At 42.5% G+C, this 24,322-nt stretch overlaps 1 protein-coding gene and 1 pseudogene across 2 annotated transcripts in view; one reads left to right on the top strand and one right to left on the bottom strand.

Annotated features, from left to right (window-relative positions):
* Nucleotides 1–17: 17 nt before the first annotated feature.
* The window catches only part of ZNF16 (zinc finger protein 16), a 75,388-nt gene continuing 51,083 nt past the window's right edge, over nt 18–24,322 (top strand). The window contains exons 1-4 of one of the 2 annotated variants that reach the window (XM_058443960.1): nt 18–981; nt 2,711–2,784; nt 3,100–3,266; nt 8,961–9,068. In XM_058443960.1, the coding sequence (XP_058299943.1) occupies nt 3,143–3,266; nt 8,961–9,068 (232 nt within the window). In that variant the 5' untranslated portion in view covers nt 18–981; nt 2,711–2,784; nt 3,100–3,142. Of the gene's footprint in view, nt 982–2,710; nt 2,785–3,099; nt 3,267–8,960; nt 9,069–20,290; nt 20,360–24,322 lie in introns of those variants that run through there. The other variant, XM_032760879.2, reaches the window with a different exon arrangement.
* On the bottom strand, nt 8,021–8,685 carry LOC116813731 (transmembrane emp24 domain-containing protein 10-like; annotated as a pseudogene).

The following is a 24,322-nucleotide window of genomic DNA, read 5'->3' as shown; positions in this document are numbered from 1 at the left end:
TCCGGTGCAGGGGGTTTGGCTCTCCGCGGCACGGGATTTAGCGTTCGCGCTCCTTCCCTTCCTGTGGTCGAGCTGAGTGAGTCCCGAGCTAGGGCGCCTGGTGCGGAGGTGCCGGAGTGGCGCCGGGGCGGGCAGGGACGATGCCGGGGTTCTGAGAGCCCGAAGGACGGGGCCCGCGGCCTCAGTGACCCGTAGAGGACGCCTCGAGGGCGGCTGCGGGCTGCTGAGCGCCCGCTTTGTGTTGACGGAGGGGTGGTGTGAGGCACGAGCGCAGGCAGTGGGGCGTGCAGGTCTACGGGCTGTCGTCCAGGCTCCCGGGCAACACTGAGGCAGGGAAGCCAGATGGACAAAAAAGGTCTCGCAGAGGGAGTTTGGGCAATGTCAGGGAACGAGCTGAATTGTGCTTTTTTTTTTTTTAAGAAGAGAGAAAAGTGCATTTCATTTAGCAGGAATGTATTGACCGAAAGGGTAAGGCTGTGAGAGAGCTGTGGTGTGAAGGAGCTTCTGTTGTGGGGAAGGAAAGGAACAGGCAGGAGATGATATCTCACAGATGCGCTGGAACAAACAACACGTTCATTTAGTATGCACTCGGTAAATGCTGACTTACTGATTAGGACAATTGAGACTTCGTATTGTTTGCGGTTTGCTAATACTGTGCTGAGCATTTTATACATCTTCTCATTTAACTCAATATAGTCACTTAAGGAGTAGTGTCAATCTCATTTTATGGTCTGTGGAAAAACTCAAGTCAATTACCTGAGACCTCTGCATTAGTAAGTGGTGGATCCAAGGTTAGAACTCAGTCCTATTCGAGTCCCAGCCCATGCGCCTAACAGCAGCATTACATGCCTGCCACATGCGTTTAGGAGTGAAGGCAGAGTACATTAAGAGGTACCGCTTGTGATTCACAAAGGACATAAGCAGCAGGGGCCAGTCAAAGGCAAGCCCTGTCTGAGGACTAGAAGATTCCCTCTGACCAAGGTATGCCTCAGCTGGAGAGTGCGAAGACATCAGTGAGCTTATGTTCCGCGGCCAGTCAGAAAATCTGTCCGACAGAGGCTTGAATGAAGATGAGACAGGGTTTGTTCCAGAGTTTGTTGTGAAATGCCAGGGCTCTAGAATGTGTCTCCAAGGTTCTCTTGGCTTTCCTTTGTGGTCAATCCTTTCCCCTTATTTCCTTTCAGATGCCCCTTGGCAAACTTCCCTTAACATCTTGGTGACGAGAACTGGGCCTTGCGGTCACCTAGAGCCGAAGGAAAAGGGCACATTTTCTCCTGAACTAAACTAAGAAATTTGTTTATGTGTAGAGGGCTGTGGGGAGGAGACTTGCTGTGTATGCCGAGGCCAATTGGGAAGGCTTTTGTGGGAGTGACACATGTCACTGCTAAAATAAAACCAGATGTGTGGTTTTAGATGTTATCTGTGTACTGACAGTTTTCAGTATATACCCAGCCAGCCCAACCTCACTCCTGAATTTTCAACTTGTATATCCAAATGCCCTAATTTTCTATTTATAGATCTAATAGGTATCTTAAACATTACTGTATTACAACTTTTACATTTAATCCTTCTGCAGCCTTACTCTTTTGAGTATATGGAAATTTCATAATTTCAGTTGCTCAGGTCAAAACTCTTGGTGTCTCGTCCTACATGAAATTCATCTGCAAATCCTGTTGATGGTACCTTTGAAATGTATCCATAATCTGGCTGCTTTTTATCACTTCTGCCACCACCAGTCTGGTCCAAGACATTCATCTCTAGCTGGATTGTTGCTAGAACCTTCTGACTGGTTTCCTGTTTTTGTTCCTTACCCCCACCCCATAGTGTATTCAAAGCACCCTCAAAGCAGCAGCTGTAGAGACCACATCTGAGGTCATATCACTCTTCCCAGACATTCCAGGCACTTCCCATCCATTCAGAATAAAACCCATAGCCCTAAGGCCTACAAGGTACCCGCCCCAGAGGGTACCCACCTCTTTTACCCTCCCCTAGTCTGTTTCAGCCCCTCTGGCTTCCTTGCCCGTCCTTGAACACAGGTGTGCTTGCATCTCAGAGCCTTTGCACTTGTGCCCTCCTCCTGCCTGGGATGTACCTCACTGATATCCACATGGTGCCTACCCTCACTCCATCCAGATCTCTGATTTGTTGTCACTTTATCGGAGGTGTCTTCCCTGGCCATCCTGTGTAAAATATCTCCTACCACCAGTCGCTGCCCTCAAGCTGCATCATTAATTTTTTGTATCCTTTGTCGTCACCTGACACCACCTGGGCGTTGTGTTTGTGTGTCACACATACGTGTCAATTTCTCCATTTGCTCATTCACTGCCTTAGCACAAGAGCCTGATCCGCTGTTCTCAGCTGTTTGCCCTCTGCGCAGGACCTCACAGGTGGGCCTGGGAAATGCAGTCTATTGTCTTTCCTGGCCAAGTGCACCGCCACGGTCCTGGCTTTCACATGGTGGCCTCAGGATGCTGTCATCCCAGGGGCCTCAGGAAGGCCTCTCTTGAGACATGGAGAAGTATGGCAGGAAAGTGGGGAGGGGATATGGTCTCAAAGACCACTGGCTACTTAGTTCATCTACCTTTCCTGGGGTGTTCAGGCAGCTCATAATTGGGTCTCTGCTACCACAAAATGTCTGGGCCTAGAAGTCTCAGAGCACCTGTGGGGAGCAGAAGGTTGGTCAGGCCCCATCACCCTCCTCTCCCTGCAGCTCTGCCCACACCTCAGGACAAGCTCAGACACCTAGTGATGGCCGTCATGCAGCTCCTTCTTGGTGGGCTCCAGGTGAGTGGTCCTCATGGAGACTCTTCCATGTGACCTCAGCCTTTTCTTGGCAGGAGTCTGTCTATAAGGGGCTGGTCCCAGAGATTGGGCAGCTCCCTGTCTCCACCAATGTCCTCAGTTCCTGAGTTCAAGTCCCTGAAATGTACTTCTCACTGTTTTCCTGTCCTGGACCAGGTACGGTAGAGGTCAGGGTTGGGGCACACCAAGATGAGCCAATATAGTGTCTGCCTTAAAGAGTTCACATTAGTGGGGAAGACAGGTACATGTTCCCAGAGGGATCTTACCAGTCCTAAGCCTAATGTCTTCTCCCTCCAGGTCCTGACCTGAGGGCTGCATCAAGATCTTGTCATTCCACATCATGGTTTCCTTTGAGGATGTGGCTGTACCCTTCTCCCAGGAGGAGTGGGACTGTCTGATCCCTGCTCAGAGGGGCCTCTACAAGGATGTGATGATGGAGACCTATGGAAACCTAGTCTCACTAGGTAAGTTCCGTCCCTGGGGCTCAGCTCCTGGGCTTCCTGCTCCTTAACCTTGAGGATCAAGCTTGGGGCTCAGAGGCTCCTCACCCCCTGGGCCCAAAGACCAGACATTTTGACCCTGGTACCATGCAGGTCTGGTTTGCACAGAGAGGGGGACAGGTGATACTGGGACCCTCCTTGATTTTTTTTTTTTAATAGGCAATGTATCACTCTGTTGCCCATCCTGGGGTGCAGTGATGAGACCGTAGCTCATTGTAACCTTGACGTCTTTGGTTGAAGATATCCTCCTACCTCAGCCTCCCAAGTACCTGGGACTACAGGCATGGGCCACCATGCTTGTCTTATTTTAGTTTTTAGAGACAGAACCTCCAAGTTCCCCAGGTTGGTCTCAAACTCCTAGCCTCAAGGAATCTTCCCACCTTGGCCTCCCATGCCTTTCCAACCCTCCCTGATTTATAGAAGGAGAATATTGTTCATTGTACACTTAGTACATCCCTATCCCCTGAATTAATATTTCTGCATCTTGATGATCAGTGGTAGGATACACAGTTTATAAATGAACCTGAGGCTAACAAATACTGTCACTTTTCTTAAGTTTACACAGCCTATTGGTGGCAGATCTGGGATTTGGATCTGGTCAGTTTCAGAGCCCTGCTTTCCTTTCACTGGAATGTGCTCTTCCCTTTAGCCCTTTTTTTTTTTTTTTTTTGGTTTCTACTAGCCTTTACTTGAGAAAATTTACACAAAAATCCTCAATGCAACATTTACAAATCAATCTGTATAAATTCTATATGCCTCTTTCCCAAACTGAAAAATGGCTTTATGACAGGGGTCCATGACAATGGTATAAAAATACTTACTTAAACTGCATCATTCTCATTTATATTATACAGACCGTTTTGGATAGCATGCTCAAAAATGGAGGAAAGCACATAACACCCCTGTTTTTAAAGCTTATTTGCTCTTGCATCAGTCTTTGGTCAAAGGCAAATACTTTTACTTTTTGGATAAAACCAAGGTGTAATATCAATTAACTTTTAAACCAAAAGCACAAAATGTCCCAGTTGATAGTTTTGGCATGAGTAAAGGGAAGGGACATGAGAGAATGTCAGCTCCTACAAAGCTTAAGTTTAGGGTCACACTTGGGAACAAAAGCATCAACAAAATAAAATATTCTCTTCTCCTATCTTCTTGACATTTTGTCGCATCAGAAGAACATAACTAACAGAGTGGCTTTCATTGCTCCTAAAAAGAGGAAAGGCACCAGTCAGAAATAGGAAAGAAAATCTTGTTAGGTTAATGGTACATGATAGAATTTCACATTAAAAAGTTTAATGATGGAGGATGAGCGTAGTGGCTTACACGTGTAATCCCAGCACTTTGGGAGGCTGAGGCCAGTGGATCATTTGAGGTCAGGAGTTCAAGACCAGCCCGGCCAACACGGTGAAACTCCATCTCTACCAAAAATACGAAAACCAGCCAGGCATGGTGGGGTGCGCCTGCACTCCCAGCCACTCTGGAGGCCGAGGAGGACGAACTACCCAAACCCAGGAGGTGAAGGTTGCAGCAAGCTGAGCTAGCACCATTGCACTTCAGCCTGGGCGTCACAGCAAGACTCTGTCCCAAAAAAAAAAAAAAAAAAAAGTTTAAGAATGGATCTTAACCCATATATTATTTTTTCTACTTGGATGCATCCTCTGTAACTTAGTATGTGTAATACTGAAGATAGACTTTCTCAGCATCTGCTGCCTATGGTAAGGATCTGCAGCCAGGTTCTCAGAAGCAGTACCTACCAATTCTTAACAGCAGATGGCAATGTTGTACAAGTTAACGACAGAACTACTTTTATGCCACATGAGAGGAAGATACAAGGAGTCAAAAGGGGAAAAAAACAGGTTTGGGTTCATAGTAGCAGGAACATTAACAGAATAGCCTGAGATTTTTTTTTTTTTTTTTTTTTTTTTTGAGACAGAGTCTCGTTCTGTGGCCCAGGCTGGAGTGCAGTGGCACAATTTCGGCTCACTGCAAGCTCCGCCTCCCAGGTTCAAGCAATTCTCCTGCCTCAGCCTCTCCGAGTAGCTGGCACTACAGGCGCCCGCCACCGTGCCCGGCTAATTTTTTTGTATTTTTAGTAGAGACGGGTTTTCACCGTGGTCTCGATCTGACCTCGTGATCCGCCCGCCTCGGCCTCCCAAAGTGCTGGGATTACAAGCGTGAGCCACCGCGCCCGGCTAGCCTGAGATTTTAACAACATAACTCATTCCCTCTTCCACTTTTGTACTTTATCAGGTCAACACATCAGGGTTCTCTAACAATTCCAGTATTCTGCTTCTTTACTGTAAGATACATGTAATTCTTGCCACTGTGATTAAATAAGCCCTGTAATAGTCAGCAGGACTAAAAAGAGATTACAGAAAGGATAAACTCCTACTTACTTTCTTGAGAGATGTGGGAAAGATTCCAAGTGACAGCATTTTTCATAACTTTATAAACATGGTCATTTATATCCACATTTTCTCTTATTTACATTAGTTTTGGCCCTTAGGCACCTCATATTCCTACAGTGATTATTGGCTTTGCTTTCATTGGCTTTGTATTTTTAAGTATTTACTCTCTTAATGGCCCTCCTAGATATCTATTTTATACATCATATCTCTTAATTCTCTAGATGGAACACTGAAGGACAGGAATTAAGTAAGTGACTGGCCATGCAAGAAGAGTTGGAAATTTTACTTATTTTTCCTTGGTAGAAGTTATGTTAAAAATTCAAGCAACCACATATCTAACAGAAGAGTTTTATCTAGGATGTATAAAAAAACTCTGACAACTCAATAGTAAAAAGAACAAATGACCTAAATAGAAAATAGACAACAGACATGAACAGACATTTCACCGAAGAGGATATATAGATGGCAAATTAGCACATGAAAAGATACTCAACATCATTAGCTTAACATACTTTCCATCACTGGAAAATGCAAATTAAAACCACATGTGTTATCATTACACACATCTATGTGAATGGTTAAGATAAAAAATAGTAGTAATCCCAAACGCTGGTGAGGATGTGAAGAAACTGGATCAGTCATACATTGCTGTATGAATTGTATGAGTGGCTGTATGTAAAAGGTACAGCCACTCTGGAAAAAAGAGTAGGGTAGTTTCTTACAAAAATATACGTGTTTACCACACAACCCAACAATTGCCCTTTTGAGCATTTATCCCAGAAAATGAAAATGTATGTTCACATAGGCCGGGTGCGGTGGCTCACTTCTGTAATCCCAGCACTTTGGGAGGCTGAGGCGGGTGGATCATGAGGTCAGGAGATCAAGACCATCCTGGCTAACACGGTGAAACCCCATCTCTAATAAAAATACAAAAAAAAAAAATTAGCCGGGGCTGGCGGGCGCCTATAGTCCCAGCTATGTGGGAGGCTGAGGCTGGAGAATGGCGTGAACCTGGGAGGCGGAGCTTGCAGTGAGCCGAGATGGTGCCACTGCACTCCAGCCTGGGCGACAGAGCGAGACTCCATCTCAAAAAAAAAAAAAAGTTCACATAAAAACCTGTACATGAATGTTCACAGCAGCTTTATTAGTAAGGGCAAAAAACTGAAAACAACTCTTATGTCCTTTAGTAGGTGAATGGTTAAGCAAACTGGTACATCCATACCATGGAATACTACTCAACAATCAAAATAACTGCCCAGACTTCACCATGATGCAATATATGCATGTAAGAAATCTGCACTTTACCCCCTAAATATATAAAACATTTTTAAAAGAAAAAAAGGAAGAAACTTGATACATGCAACAACTTGGATGGATTTCAAGGGAATTATCCTGAATGAAAAAAGTCAACCTCATAAGATTACATTCTATATGATTCCATTCATACAACATTCTTGAAATGACAAAATTACAGAGATGGAGGACAGAACAGTGGTAGCCATAGGTTGAAGTAAAGGGATAAGAAAGGGATGTGGCTGTGGCTGTGGCTGTAAAAGGGCAGCACAAGGGATCCATGTGGTAGAACTATTCTGTCTTGTGATGGTGGTCACATGAAATCTACACGTGTGATAATACTGCATAGAATTAAATACACATACACGAAAAACGTTCAAGCAGTTGAGCACAAATATTTTAATTGTCTGAAATGACATTTTCTTTAAGAATTATCTACAGTTTAAAGCTCTCTTTTATGAAGTGTCACATCCATCACCATTTTAAGAGACATAAAATCATGAAAAGATATCACCAGAAGCTACGTAAACATTTCAGCTAAGGGTAAAGAGAAAGTTAAGAGTGTTTTCACAAGGAAATTGAAAGAGGGCAATCTGAATGAAGTCAACATGGTCACACGGAAATCTTGGTAAAAGAACTAGAAAGGAAGCCCAAACTGCTGAGCAAGTGGGAGAAGAAAAGAAAACATGGTTCAAACAGATCACACAAGGGAACCCAGGACAATTACTGACTTTGGCATTATCTAGGTAACCCTTAATTTTTTGTCATAGGTGATTCTAATAATAGACCTATTGTTGCAAAACCAGTCAAAATCCTACCAAATTAAAAAGAAGTCCCTCATTGACTTGTTGGGTGTAGGTGGTACCCCATATCCTCGCACACCAAAAGAGATCATTTCTGGCAAGAAACCTCCAACATTCCTTGATGGTGCTGCTGGTAGGATGCCTTAGGCCAGGCACATCCCAGCGATGTTCTGCTGGCTGAGGTACAAGGTGGGAGGAGAATATGCCTCATTCATTATTCAATCAACTTCTTGGCCTTGAAGCATCACAGGTAGAAGACCTGCCAGGTGGCTAGTCCAATGAAGCAGAACATTGAAAAGATGATGAAGTATAGGACCCGAGTGTTCGTTGACTCACTGGTATCACCATCTCCTCTTCTCTCTTCTTCATGTAGGCAAAATCATTAACAATAGATTCTGAAAAGTCTTCTAGGTGTCGCAGCTTCACCTCTAATGGTTTGAGCTTCTCAACTTTTGCAATCTCTTTGTAATTTTTCACCTCCACTCCATGCTTCATGTCTAGGATCACGAGTTGGCCAGGTATCCGCCCTGTTCCCTTGCTCTCAAAACACTTCAAACATGTCATAATCTTCAGTGGTAAAGGCAGATTTCCCCTTGGTTGCATCCTCTTTGGAGTAGAAAATATGGCCAGCAGAATCTGTGATCTTGAGGTGGCTTCACATGCCGCCAGTGCCCCCAGACTGGTTAGAGATCTCGTATGTGCCAGTCACTAGTAGGCCTTGTGGATCTCCTCATGGAGGCACTTGCGAGAGTTAATGGGCAGATGGAAGAAGATGGCGAGGACCAAGCTGGGGCCCAGCAGGAACAAAAACAGCAAGGCTGACGGACAAGGGCCATGATGGACTGGTGGGCCAGACAAACCAGACATTGTGCTGGAGACTCATTCCCCCTTTAGCCCTTCTGCTGGGGTTCAACACCCCCCACTGAGTCATCTACCGTGATGTGTTCAGGCCCCAACGCTGTCCTATCTATGCTGCCCGTCCCCCTGAAAAGCTAGTTTTGGCCATTTTTCAGCTTAGGCAGAGGCCTGTGTCTCCACGGTTAGAGACCAGGTGTCAGGGAAGGACACAACCAGCTCAAAGACTCAGACCACGGGTCCATCCTGCCCTCTACCTGGGATGAATTTTCAGGTCTTGCTTCCTTTCTCTGGAGCAGGACTTCAAGCTTCCAAACCTGACGTCATCTCGAGGCTGGAGCGGGGGGACGAACCATGGACCCCTCACATCCTGAGAACTCAGGGGAGCTGGAGGCACAAGAGAGAAGGTGAGTCTGCCCCCACTCTCTGCTTCTGTGGTAGGTGCTGCAGCTTCACTCACGAATCCCTTCTCTACAAGCTCCAGACAAATCTCTTGTTACCCTCAGGCCTTTGCTTTCCTCCTCCTTTTTCTATCTTGTCCTCTTTTCTTGCTGTTATTTGCCCCTGTTATCTGTCCATAAGTAGTTTTGTGTTTTATTTACCCTAGAAAATGCTCTTTCAGCCACAAAAAATAGCTCAAGTGTCTTTCCCTGGCAGCTGGCTCCCAGTCCCTTCACTTCTATGTCATCCACTCCTTAGGCTGTTTGGGAAAAATGCTAATTACATTTTTCCTCTGCTCTGACACCACAGCAACAATCAACAAAAACTTCGTGACCAAATGTATGGAGGGTTTTTCCCATGCTCCAAGCAGCTCTAATTCAATTCAATTCTTGTGGTCTCTTGGAGATAGCCTCAGATCCCACAGGCTCAGTCTCTGAGACTCTCCCCTCAAGGCACTAGTTGTAAGTTCGGGGTTTCCAAACTTGAGACAAACAGGATTCAAGTTGGGGTTCCCATGACCCTCACTTTGGGTTCTATTAATTTGCTGGAGCAGCTCACAGAACTCAGGGAAAAACTCAGATTTACCAGTTTAGGCTGGGTGCAGTGGCTCATGCCTGTAATCCCAGCAATTTGTGAGGCTGAGGTGGGCAGATCACTTGAGGTCAGGAGTTCGAGACCAACCTGGCCAATATAGTGAAACCCCGTCTCTACAAAAAATACAAAAATTAGCCAGGCATGGTGGTGTGCATCTGTAGTCCCAGTTACTTGGGAAGATGAGGCATGAGAATCACTTGAACCCAGGAGGCAGAAGTTGCAGTGAGCTGAGATCATGCCACTGCACTCCAGCCTGGGTGGCAGAGTGAGACCCTGTCTCAGAAAAGAAAAAAAAAGATTTACCAATTTATTATAGAGGATAAAGATGAAGAAATTTGTAGGCAGAGGTATGCGGGAAGGGATGTGGAGTTTTCATGCCCTCCCTGGGTGCATCACCCTCTAGGATCCTATCCACTTAGCTATCCAGCAGCTCTCTGAACCCTGCCCTTTTAGGTTTTTATAGAGGCTTTATTATGTAGGTATGATTGATTAAACCATTGGCCATTGGTGATAAACTTAACCTTTAGCTCCTTTCCCCTCTCTGAGTTTGGGGCGTTGGGGCTGAGAATCCCAATCATGTAACCATGACTTAGCCTTTCCAGTGACCAGCTTCATCCTAAAGCTGTCAGTCAACATAAGCCTACGGAAAGACAGCACTTTGGAGATTACAAGGATTTTAGGAGTTGTATGCCAGGTCATGGAGATGAAGACCAAATATATATTTCACACTATCCCACAGGGTTTGTTGGCCAGCTCTGTTTTGGCTGCTTGGAGACACCACTTAGAGAGACGTTCTCTTCCAAGTCTCTCATTCCTGCTGTTATTCACTTAGAGCATCCCAGGCTGATTCTGGGTCTTAGGGAAACAGATGAGCTAGAAAGCGTCTCTTCCTGTGTAGTGGGGGACCTGGGCATGTAAACAGTAAGCAGAGCAGAGTCCTAGGGCTCTGCACTACCACACAGCTAACATTGGTCATTTGTGCTTGATGCAGGCCTGGCACTGTGCTGTCACAATGAATTTATGGAATTCGCCAATATCTCTGCACAATTGGTGCCCAGGAAACTGATCACACAGCCAGCCAGGGACAGAACAGCGTTGGGTCCCTGGCAGATTGGTCTCAGCCCCATACACTTATTTATTTTCTTTAAAGAACCAGCTTATTCAGGTGTCATTAACATATAATATGTTAACAAGTATTTAAAATATATGATTTTATATCTTTTGATATATGTATACACGTGAAACCATTGCTACAATCTAGGGCAGACATATCCATCACCCCCAAAAGTTTTCTCCTCCTTCATCATCTTTCACTCCTTCCCACCTTTCTCACCCCTTCCTACTTCTATCCTGAAGCAATTACTGATCTCCTTTCTGTCACTATAAATTATATGTATACGTTTTTTTATTTTTTGAGACGGAGTCTCACCCTGTCACCTAGGCTGGAGTGCAGTGGCACGATCTCGGCTCACTGCAAGCTCTGCCTCCCGGGTTCACGCCATTCTCCTGCCTCAGTCTCCTGAGTAGCGGGGACTGCAGGCGCCCACCACCACGCCTGGCTAATTTTTTGTATTTTTAGTAGAGACGCGGTTTCACCGTGTTAGCCAGGATGGTCTCGATCTCCTGACTTCGTGATCTGCCCACCTCGACCTCCCGAAGTGCTGGGATTGCAGGCGTGAAGCACTGCACCCGGCCTTTTATATTCTTTTGAATAAACCAAACTTTATGTAATTTTATGTTTCTTCTCCATTAGCTTTTTAGTTGTACATTCTTTTTTAAGTGATGACTCTAATGATTAAATATGTCTCTTTGACTTACTGTGGTATACCTTAATATTTTTACCACTTCTTGAAAAATGCAAGATCCTTACGTTTCCTTTTGTCCCTCTCCTGCCTTTCATTATTGTTGTCACTTATTTTGTACTAGCTACTTTGAAACCTCACCAGAGAGTTTATTCTGTTGCTATTTTTGATGGTAAATATACATTTAGAGTTACCCTTTCTAGTGTTTTTCATTCCTTTCTGCAGTTTTGTGTTTTTGTCTAAGATCATTATTTTCAGTTTGAATATTTCCCTCTAGTATTTCTTGTACTTAAGTTAGCATTATTCTGTGAGCTTTTGTTTGTCTGAAAATGTCTTTATTTTCCTTTCTTGATTTTTTCCTTTATTCTATGGATATGATGTATTAATTGATTTTTGGACGCTAAACAAACCTTGCATTTCTGGGATAAATCCCACTCAGTAATGGTGTATAATTTATATATATATATTGTGGAATTTGATTTGCTAGTATTTTGTTGGGGAATTTTGTGTCTGTATTCATTTGAGATGCTGATCCGTTGTTTTATTGCCTGTTTTTGGTGTCAGAGTAATACTGTTTTCATTGAATGAATTGGGAAGTGTTCTCTTTTGTTTTTTTTGGAGGAGTTTGTGAAGAATTGGTATTAAGCCTTTTTTCTATTCTCTAGTTCATTAGTTTCTGTTATATTCCTTATTTTCTACCTTCTGCTTGATTTGGGTTTAGTTTTGTTTTTTTGTTTGTTTGTTCGTTTTCCCCAGTGTTTTAAGGTAGAAGATTAGGTTGTTGATTTACTCACTTTAAAAAAAAATGTAGGCATTGAGGAAGGGGCCAAGATGGCCAAATAAAAACAGCTCCCGTCTGCAGCTCCCATTGAGACCAACACAGAAGATGGGTGATTTCTGCATTTCCAACTGAGGTACCCAGTTCATTTCACTGGGACTGGTTAGGTAGCGGGTGCAACCCATGGAGAGGGAGCAGAAGCAGGGAGGACCATCGCTTCACCCAGGAAGTGCAAGGAGCTGGGGGACCTCCCTCCCCCAGCTAAGGGAAGCCATGAGGGACTGTGCTACCCGGCCTGGGTACTACACTTTTCCCATGGTTTTTACAACCTGCAGATCAGGAGATTCCCTCATGAGCCTACACCACCAGGGTCCTGGGTTTCAATCACAAAACTGGGCGGCTGTTTAGGCAGGCACTGAGCTAGGTGCAGGAGTTTTTTTCATACCCCAGTGGCACCTGGAATCCCAGTGAGACAGAACTATTTGCTCCCCTGGAAAGGGGGTTGAAGCCAGGGAGCCAAGTGGTCTCACTCAGTGAGTCCCACTCCCATGGATCCCAGCAAGCTAAGAACCATTGCTTGAAATTCTCACTGCCAGCACAGCAATCTGGAGTCAACCTGGGACATTCGAGCTTGGAGAGGGAAGGAGCACCTTCTGACATTACTGAGGCTTTAGTAGGTGGTTTTCCCCTGACAGTGCTAAGGAGACCAGGAGGTTTGGACTGGGCAGAACACCACAGTGCGGCAAAGCAGCTGTGACCAAACTGCTTCTCTAGATTTCTCCTCACTGGGCAGGGCATCTCTAAAGGAAATACAGCAGCCCCAGTCAGGAGCTTACAGATAAAACTCTCACCTCCCTGGGACAGAGCACCTGGAGGGAGAGGCAGCTGTGGGCGCAGCTTCAGCGGACTTAATCTTTCCTGCCTGGCTGTGAAAAGAGCAGCTGATCCTGACAAAGGGAATTCTCCCAGCACAGCACACCAGTTCTGCTGAGGGACAGACTGCCTCCCCAAGTGGGTCCTTGAACCCCATGCCTCCTGACTGGGAGACACCTCTTAACGGGTCAAGAGATACCTCATACAGGAGAGCTCCAGATGGCGTCAGGTCAGTGCCCCTCTGGGATGAAGCTTCTAGAGGAAGGAGCAGGCAGCAATCTTTGCTGTTCTGCAGCCTCCACTGGTGATAACCAAGTCAACAGGGTCTGGTTTGGACCTCCATCAAACTGCAGCAGACCTGCAGAAGAGGGGTCTGACTGTTAAAAGAAAAACTAACAAACACAAAGCAACAATAACAACATCAACAAAAAAGATCCCCCCCCCCACACACACACAAAAACCCCATCCAAAGGTCATCAGCCTCAAAGATCAAAGGTAGATAAATCCACGAAGATGAAGAAAAACCAGTGCAAAAACACTGAAAATTCCAAAATCCGGAATGCCTCTTCTCTTCCACATGATCACAACTCCTCTCCAGCAAGGGCACCAAACTGGATGGAGAATGACATTGATGAATTGACAGAAGTAGGCTTCAGAAGGTGGGTAATAACAAACTCCTCTGAGCTAAAAAAAAAACCATGTTCTAACCCAGTAAGGAAGCTAAGAAACTTGATAAAAGGTTACTGGAACTGCTAACTAACCAGTTTAGAGAGGAACATAAATGACCTGATGGAGCTGAAAAACACAACACAAGAACTTCGTGAAGCATATACAAGTATCAATAGCTGAATTGATCAAGTGGAAGAAAAGATATCAGAGATTGAAGATCATCTTGCTGAAATAAGGCATGAAGACAAGATTAGAGAGAAAAGAATGAAAAGGAATGAACAAAGCCTCCAAGAAATATGGGTCTATGTGAAAAGACCAAACCTACGATTGATTGGTGTATCTGAAAGCAATGGGAAAAATGCAACCAAGTTGGAAAACGCACTTCAGGATATTATCCAGGAGAGCTTCCCCAACCTAGCAAGATATGCCAACATTCAAATTCAGGAAATACACAGAACACCACTAAGATACTCCATAAGAAGATCAAACCCAAAATACATAATCATCAGAATCTCCAAGATTGAAATGAAGGAAAAAATGCTAAGGGCAGCCAGAGAGAAAGGTCAGGTCACCTACAAAGGTAAGCCCATTAGACTAACAGTTGATCTCTCTGCAGAAACCCTATAAGCCAGATAAGAATGGGGGCCGATATTCAACATTCTTAAAGAAAAGAGTTGGGCTGGGTGTGGTGGCTCACACCTGTAATCCCAGCACTTTGGGAGGCTGAGGTGAGCAGGTTACCTGAGGTCAGGAGTTCGAGACCAGACTGACCAACATGGAGGAACCCTGTATCTACTTAAAAATACAAAAATTAGCCAGGCATGGTAGCACATGCCTGGGAGGCACAGGTTGCAGTGAGCTGAGATTGCGCCATTGCACTCCAGGCTGGGCAATAAGAGCAAAACTCCATCTCCAAAAAAAAAAAAAAGAATTTTCAATGCAAAATTTCATATCCAGCCAAACTAAGTTTCATAAGTGAAAGAGAAGTAAAACCCTTTCCAGACAAGCAAATGATGAGGGATTTTGTCAGTAGCAGGCCTGCCTTACAAGAGCTCCTGAAGGAAGCACTAAATATGGAAATGAAAATCTGGTACCAGCCACTGCAAAAACACACCTCAGAGAATACTATAAACACCTCTACACAAATTAGAAAATCTAGAAGAAATGGATAAATTCCTGGACACATAAACCCTCCCAAGACTAAACCAGGAAGATGTCAAATCCCTGAATAGACCAATAACAAGTTCTGAAATTGAGGCAGTAATTCATAGCCTACCAACCAAAAAAAGCCCAGGAGCAGATGGATTCACAGCAAAATTCTACCAGAGGTATAAAAAGGAGCTGGTACCATTCCTTCTGAAACTATTCCAAACAATAGAAAAAGAGGGACTCCTCCCTAACTCATTTTATGACTCCAGCATCATCCTGATACCAAAACCTGACAGAGACACACACACAAAAAAAAGAAAATTTCAGGTCAATATCCTTGATGATCATCGATGTGAAAATGCTCAATAAAATACTGGCAAACTGAATCCAGCAGCATATCAAAAAGCTTATTCATCACGATCAAGTCAGCATCATCCCTGGGAGGCAAGGCTGATTCAACATATGCAAATCAATAAATGTAACCCATCACATAAACAGAACCTGTGACAAAAACCGCATGATTATCTCAATAGATGCAGAAAAGGCCTTCGATAAAATTCAACATCGCTTCGTGTTAAAAACTCTCAATCAACTAGATATTGATGGAACATGTCTCAAAATAATAAGAGCTATTTATGAAAAACCCATAGCCAATATCATACTGAATAGGCAGAATCTGGAAACATTCCCTTTGAAAACCAGCACAAGACAAGGATACCCTCTCACCACTCCTATTCAATGTAGTATTGGAAGTTCTGGCCAGGGCAATCAGGCAAGAGAAAGAAATAAAGAATATTCAAATAGGAAGAGAGGCAGTCAAATTGTGTCTATTTGTGGATTACATGATTGTATATTTAGAAAACCCCATTGTCGGCCAGGCATGGTGGTTCACACCTGTAATCCCAGTGCTTTGGGAGGCTGAGACAGGCAGATCACAAGGTCAGGAGATTGAGAACATCCTGGCTAACACGGTGAAACCCCGCCTCTACTAAAAATACAAAAAAATTAGCTGGGCGTGAGCCAAGATTGTGCCACTGCACTCCAGCCTGGGCAACAGAGCAAGACTCCGTCTCAAAAAAAAAAAAAAAGAGAACAACAGATGCTGGCGAGGCCGTTGAGAAATAGGAATGCTTTTACACTGTTGGTGGCAGTGTGAATAAGTTCAGTCATTGTGGAAGACAGTGTGGTGATTTCTCAAGGATCTAGAACCAGAAATACCAGTTGACCCAGCAATTTCATTACTGGGTATATACCCAAAGGATTGTAAATCATTCTACTATAAAGATAAATGCACACATACATTTCTTGCAACACTATTTACAATAGTAAAGACTTGGAACCAACCAAAATGCCCATCACGGATAGATTGGATGAAGAAAATGTGGCATATATACACCATGGAATACTATGCAGCCATAAAAAAGAATGAGTTCATGTCCTTTGCAGGGACGTGGATAAAGCTAGAAGCCATCATCCTCAGCAAACTAACACAGGAACAGAAAACCAAAAACCATATGTTCTCACTCATTAGTGGGAGCTGAACAGTGAGAACACATCAACACAGGGAGGGGAACATCACACACCGGGGCCTGTCAGGTTGTGAGGGACAAGGGAAGGGAAAGCATTAGAACAAATACCTAATGCATGTGGGCTAAAAACCTAGATGACAGGTTGATAGGTAGCAGATCACCATGGCACATGTATACCTATGTAACAAACCTGCAGGTTCTGCACATTTGTCCCAGAACTGAAAGTGAAATTTCTAAAAAATTTAGAAAAAAATTTTTTAACTTTAAATAATGTAGGCATCGACAGCTACAAATTTCCCTGTAAGCACTGATTTAGCTGCATCCCACAGGTTTTGATATGTTGTGTCTTCCTTTTCATTCATCTCAAAGTATTTTCTAATTTTGCTTGGTATTTCTTGTTTGACCCATTGGTTATTTAGTACTGTGTTGCTTAATTTTTACATATTTGTGAATTTAGCAAATTATTTTCTGTTATTAGTTTCAGTTTCATTCCATTATGTTTAGAAAACATAATGACAAGGAAACTTGTACAATTTCAGTCTTTTTAAACTTATCAAGGCTTGTTTTATGGCCTAGCCTGTGATCTATCCTGGAATATATTCCATGTGTGCTTGAGAAAAATGTGTATTCTGCTGTTGTTGGGTGGAGTATTCTCTAACAACTTATATGTTTGTTAAGTCTAGTTTGTATATAGTGTTCTAAATCTTCTACTCTTGTCCCTCAGTATCCATGGGGGATTGGTTCCGGGAACCCCTTCAAATACCAAACTCCACAGATGCTCAAGTCCCTTATATAAAATGGTGTAATATTTTCATATAACCTATGTATATCCTCCTCCTATATACTTTAATACAATGTAAATGCTATGTAAATAGTTGTTATACTGTATTGTCTAGGGAATAATGACAAATCTGTATATGTTCAGTATAGATGCAACCATGCTTTTTGTTTAATTTCCAAATTTTTTTGTATCTGTGGTCACTTGAATCCATTGATGCAGAATCCCTAGTGTATTAGTCTGTTTTTACACTGCTATGAAGAACTACCTGAGACTGGGTAATTTACAAAGGAAAGAGGTTTAATTGACTCACGGTTCCACATAGCTGGGGAGGCCTCAGGAAACTTAACAATCATGGCAGAAAGTGAAGGGGAAGAAAGGCATGTCTTACATAACAGCAGCATTTGTGGGAGAGGGTCAACTGCCAAGCACTTTTAAAGCATCAGGTCAGGTCTCGTGAGAACTCACTATTATGAGAACAGCATGGGGAAACCACCCCCATGATCCAATCACCTCTCACCAGGTCCCTCCCTCAACATGTTGGGATTACAATTTGAGAAGATATTTGGGGGGGGGACACAGAGCGAAACTAAATCACCTAGATACAGAGGGCCAACTGTATTTCCTTGTTGATCTTCTGGTTAGATGTTCTATCCAAATTGAAAGTGGGGTTTGAAGCCTCTGACAACTGTTGTTAACTATGTATTTACCCCCAATTCTTTCAACCTTTCATTGCACGTACTTTGAAGCTCTGTTGTTAGCTGTGTATATATTTACAAGTGTTATAACTTACAAGTTGACCTTTTTATCATTATAAAATGTCTGTCTTTATCTCTGATAGCATGTTACGTTTTAAAGTCTATTTTGTTGTTATTAGTATAACCACTCCAGCATTCTTATGGTTGCTATTTGCATAACACAGGGTGTCTTATTTGATTTATGATTTTTCAACTTCACAATGGTGCAAAATCATTCTGTTTTTCACTTTCAGTACAGTAGTCAGTAAATTGCATGATATTCAACACTTTACTATAAAATAGGCTTTGTATTAGATTAATTTGCCCAACTGTAGGCTAATGTAAGTGTTCTGAGCATGTTTAAGGTAGACTAGGCTAAGCTATGTTTGATAGGTTAGATGTATTAAATGCATTTTTGACTTATTAGTCCATTCTAACACTACTATAAAGAAATACCTGATACTGGGTAATTGTAAGGAAAAAGGGTTTAATTGGCTCACAGTTCTGCAGGCTGTACGGGAAGCATACCAGCTTCTGCTTCTAGGGAGGCTTCAGGAAACTTACAATCATAGCAGAAGGTGAAGGGGAAGCAGGCACATCTTACATGGCTGGAGCAGAAGGAAGAGATACAGGGAGGAAGTGCCACACACTTTTAAACAACCAGATCTCACAAGAACTCTATCACAAGAACAGCAGCAGGGGAATGGTGCTAAGCCATTCATGAGAAACTGCCCCCATGATCCAATCACTTCCTACCAGGCCCTACCTCCAGCATTGGGGATTGCATTTCCGCATGAGATTTGGGTGGGGACATAGATCCAAACCATATCAACTTCTGTATTTTCAACGTACAATGGGTTTTTCAGGACATAACCCCATTGTAAATCGAGGAGCATCTGTGTATCTTTTTCCATTCTTTTACTTCCAATCTGTTTATGTCTTTGAATCTAAAGTGTATTTCCTATAGACAGCATATAGTTGGATATTGTTTTTTAATCCACTGTGACTGCCTTTTTTTCCTTTTTTCTTTCTGCCTTTTCTTTGAATTGTTTAGTCATATTTATTGTTATTTTTTGTGTAGTTGGTTTTACATCTGCCATTGTGCTCTTTGTATTTTGTATATCTTGTGTCTTTTCTGTTCTTCCATTCCTCCTTAATTTTTTTCTTTTGCACTGAGATTTTGTTTTATTTTTATTTTTAGAGTCAGGTCTTGCCCTGTTTCCCAGGCTGTAGTGCAGTGGCCTGATCATGGCTCTCTGTAGCCTTGAACTCCTGGGCTGAAGGGATCCTTCCTCCTCCGCCTCAAGTAGCTGGGACTACAGGTGTGTGCCACCATGCCTGGCTAAGTGTGTGTTTTTTTGTTTTGTTTTGCTTTTTTTTTTTTTTTGAGACAGAGTCTTGTTCCCTCGCCCAGGCTGGACTGCAGTGGCACTATCTGGGCTCACTGCAAGCTCCACCTCCCAGGTTCACGCCATTCTCCTGCCTCAGCCTCCCAAATAGCTGGGACTACAGGTGCCTTTTTTTTTTTTTAATTTTATTTTTAGAAACTGGGTCTTGCTTTTATGTTGCCTAGGCTGGTCTCAAACTCCTGGCCTCAAGTGATCTTCCTGCCTCAGCCTCCCAAGTGACTGGGATTATAGATGTGAACCACCATGCCCAGCTGCATTGAGTACAATTTTTCTATTATAACATTTTAATTTCTTTACTGATATTTTCACTTTTTGAAAGTTATTCTCTTAATTACTACTTAGAGCTTACCACATACATTTTATCAGAATTTACTTCTGACTTATACTAACAAAATTCAATGAGATAGAGAATTGTTACTCATATATAGCTCTATTTAATCTTCCTCCTTTATATACTATTGTTTTACAATTATATATTTGTTATAAACCCACCAGTACATTTTTATAATTTTTACTTTACATAATTTTCTGTTAATAGTGGAAACAGAAAAGAAATAAGAGCAAGTATATATTGGTAAAGTTTTTAATGTTTACTTTCTTATTTACCATTTATAGTTTTCTTCATATGTTCCTGTACATTCAGGTTACCATATGCTGTCATTTCCTTTGTACAGTACAGCTCTGCTCTCATCCACCTCCTTTGTGCTGTTGTCATATATAATACATTTTTACATCTTAAAGCCTAAACAATATAATTGTATAAAATTGATTTATAAAATTGCTTTTTAAATTAAGAAAGATGAAAAACATACATTTATACTGTCTTATATAATTAAAGAATTACCTTTATCTTTGTTCTTTTTGTTTTAGGTGGGTTCTCATTTCTATCTGGGTTTACTTGCTTTCAACCTGAAGAATTTTCTTGGTATATTTTGTAAAGTGGGTCTAGTAGAAATAAATTATGTTTCTATTTATCTGGTAATGTTTTTATTTCATCTTCACTTTTGAAAGATAATTTGCTGGATAGAAACTTCTTTTTTTTCTTCTTCTTTTTTAGAGACAGTCTCGCTCTGTTGCCCAGGCTGGAGTACAGTGGCACGATCACAGCTCACTGCAGCCTCCGCCTCCTGGGTTCAAGTGATTCTCCTGCCTCAGCCTCCTGAGTAGCTGGGATTACAGGCACACACCACCATACCCAGCTTTTTTTTTTTTAATAGAGCTGGGTTTTCACCATGTTGGCCAGGCTGGTCTCGAACTCCTGACCTCAGGTGATCCATCCACTTCGGCCTCCCAAATTGCTGGGATTATAGGCATGAGCCACTATATCCGGCCAGGATAGAAAATTCTTAGTTGAGAGTCTTTTTCTTTCAGAACTTTGAATATGTTATCCACTGTCTTCTGACCTCCATTAGTTCTGATGAGAAGTTTGTTGTTTATCTTATTGGGGTACCCTTGTACATGATAAGTTGTTTTTCTCTTGCTTTCAAGATTTTCTCTTTGTCATTAACATTTAACGTTTTTACCATGATGTTTCTGAGTGTTGGTATCTTTGTGTTTATACTACTTGGAGTTCTTTGGGCCTCTTGGATGTGCAATTTAATGTTTTCCTGGAAATATCAGAAGTTTTCCACCATTATTCAAGTATTTCTTAAACAGTGGTAAAAATATATAACATGAGGATCAGTCTACATTCTTAGACATTTTTAAGTGTACAATACAATAGCAAAATGCTGTACAGCAGGTCTCTAGCACTTTCTCAAAACCTTGCATGACTGAAACCCTGTACCCACTGAATAGCAACTCCCCATTTCTCCCTCTCCCCAACCCCTAGCAACCACCATTGCGCTTTTTGTTTCTATCAGTTTGACTATTTTAGATACCTCATAAAAGTGGAACTATGCAGTATTCATCCTTCTATGACTGTCTTATTTCACTTAGCATAATGTCCTCAGAGTTCATTTATGTAGTTGCATTTGACAGGATTTTCTTCTACAATATTTTATGGCTGAATATTTCATTGTATGGATATACCAGATTTTCTTTACACATCCATCTGTTGATGGACATCTAGGTTGTTTCCACCTCTTGGCTATTGTGAATAATGCTGCAGTGAACATGGGAGTGCAGACCTATCTTCAAGGTTCTGATATTGGCCGGGTGCGGTGGCTCATGCCTGTAATCCCAACACTTTGAGAGGCCAAGGTGTGTGGATCATGAGGTCAAGCGATCAAGACCATCCTGGCCAACATGGTGAAACCCTGTCTCTACTAAAAATGTAAAAATTAGCTGGGCATGGTGGCATGTGCCTGTAATCCAAGCTACTCAGGAGGCTGAGGCAGGAGAATTGCTTGAACCCAGGAGGTGGAGGTTGCAGTGAGCCAAGATCGTGTCACTGCCCTCCAGCCTGGTGACAGAGCAAGACTTCATCTCAAAAAGAAAAAAAGAAGAAAAGATTCTGAAATAAATTCTTTTGGATAATTACCCAAAAGTGGGATTACTGAATCATATGATGGTTCTATTTTTAATTTTTAAAGAAACCTGTATATTGTTTTGCATGACCGCACCATTTTACATTTCTACCAACACATCATCAACACTTGTTATTTTTCAGGCTTTTAAAAAATAATAGCTATTCTAATGTGTGTAGCGATACCTCTTTGTGGTTTTCATTTGCGTTTTCCTGATGATGTTGAACATCTTTTCATATATTAATACCTGTTGACCATTTATGTGTCTTCTTGGAGAAAAAACTTATCCCATCTTTTTTTAAATGGGGTCTTGCTCTGTTGCCCAAGCTAGAGTACAGTGGTGCCATATGATGTACAGTGTACATCATAGCTCACTGCATCCTTGACCTCCTCTGCTCAATAAGTATCTTTATTTCTCACAGTTCTTGAGGCTGGAAGTCCAAGATTAGGGTGCAAGCATGATCAGGTTCTAATGATGGCCCCTTCTGAATTGCATACTGCCAACCTCTTGCTATGTCCTCACATGGCAGAGGAAGCAAAGGTCTCTGGGGTCTCTTTTATAAGAGCACTAATCCCAATTACGAGGGACCTGCCTGCATAATCACCTCCTAATGGTCCCACCTCCCAATACCATCACCTGTGTTTCAACATATGATTTTTGTTTGTTGTCTGTTGTTTTAGAGAGAATCTCACTGTTGTCCAAGCTAGAGTGCAGTGGTGAGATCATAGCTCACTGAGGGCTCAAACTACCAAATTCAAGCAATCCTCCTTCCTCAGCCTCCCAGGTAGCTGGGACTACAGGCATGTGTCACCACGCCTGGCCTGGGCCTTGTTTTATTGGGAGGTTTTTGATTACTGCTTCAGTCTCCTTATTTTAGGTATAGGTCTACTCAGACTTTCTATTTATTCATGAAATCAGTCTTGGTAGGTTGTATATTTCTGAGATTTTATCCATTTCTTCTACATTGTCCAATTCATTGGCATATAGTTGTTCATAGCAGTAGCTTACAATCTTTTAATTTCTGTGGCATCACTTGTAATGTCTCTTTCATTTCTGATTTTGAGTTTTCTCTCTTTTATTCTTAATCTAGCTACAGGTTTATCCATTTTGTTATTTTCAAAAAACCAACTGTTTTGTTGTTTTTTCTATTGTTTTTCTATTCTATTGCATTCTATAGATTGTATTTATTTCTACTCTAATCTCAATTATTTCCTTCCTTCTTACTTTGGGGTTAGTTTGTTCACCTCTAGTTCCTTGAAGTATGAAATTGGGATTATTTTGGATCTTTTAAAATGGAGGCATTTATTGCTATAAAATTCCCTCTTAGTACTGCTTTTGCTTCATCCCATAAGTTTTGGTATGTTGCATTTTTCACTCACGTCCATGTGAAGAGACCACCAAACAGGCTTTGTGTGAGCAATAAAGCTGTTTATTTCACCTAGGTGCAGGCGGGCTGAGTCCAAAAAGAGAGTCAGTGAAGGGAGATGGGGTGGGGCCATTATAGGATTTGGGTAGGTGAAGGAAAATTACAGTCAAAGGGGGTTGTTCTCGGGCCGGCAGTGGCGGGGGTCACAAGGTGCTCAACGGGGGAGCTTTTGAGCCAGGAGAAGGAATTTCACAAGGTAATGTCATCATTTAAGGCAGGAACAGACCATATTCACTTCTTTTGTGGTGGAATGTCATCAGTTAAGGCAGGAACCCACCATCTGGATGTGTATATGCAGGTCACAGAGTATATGATGGCTTAGCTTGGTTTCATAGGCCTGACAGCATTTCCATGTTTATTTTGAAATACTTTCTAACCTCTTTTGATTAGTTCTGTGAACCCAGAAAACCTGAGACAGGTCTCTGGTAATTTAGAAAGCTTATTTTGCCAAGGTTGAGGATGTGCTGTGACACAGCCCCAGGAGGTCTTGACAACATTTGCCCAAGGTGGTCGGGGCACAGCTCGGTTTTATACATTTTAGGGAGACATGACACATCAATAAATATATGTAAGAAGTACATCGGTTTGGTCTGGGAAGGTGGGACAACTTGAAGCAAAGGCAAGAAGACTTGAAGTGGGGAGGGAGCTTCCAGATCACAGATAGGTGAGACACAAACAGTTACATTCTTTTGAGTTTCTAATTAGCCTTTCCAAAGGAGGCAATCAGATATACATCTATCTCAATGAGCAGAGGGATAATTTTGAATAGAATGGGAAGCAGGTTTGCCCTAAGCAGCTTGAGTTTTCCTAAGTGATTTTGGGGGCCCAAGATATTTTCCTTTCACAGTTCTTAGACCATTGGTTGTTCTTCATATATTTTCTTCTGAACCTTGCCTGTCTCCTCTCCTGGTTCCCCTATTGGGTGTGTATTGATGTGCTTAAAGATACTCCACATTCGCCTGAGGCTCTATTCATTTCTTTAAACTTTTTTCTCTCAGTCATCTTCA

Source organism: Hylobates moloch, unplaced genomic scaffold (genome assembly GCF_009828535.3).
Source record: "Hylobates moloch isolate HMO894 unplaced genomic scaffold, HMol_V3 SCAFFOLD_9, whole genome shotgun sequence".
NCBI lineage: Eukaryota > Metazoa > Chordata > Mammalia > Primates > Hylobatidae > Hylobates > Hylobates moloch.
Note: the sequence above shows the minus strand (reverse complement) of the source record. Positions and strands in the feature narration are given on the sequence as shown.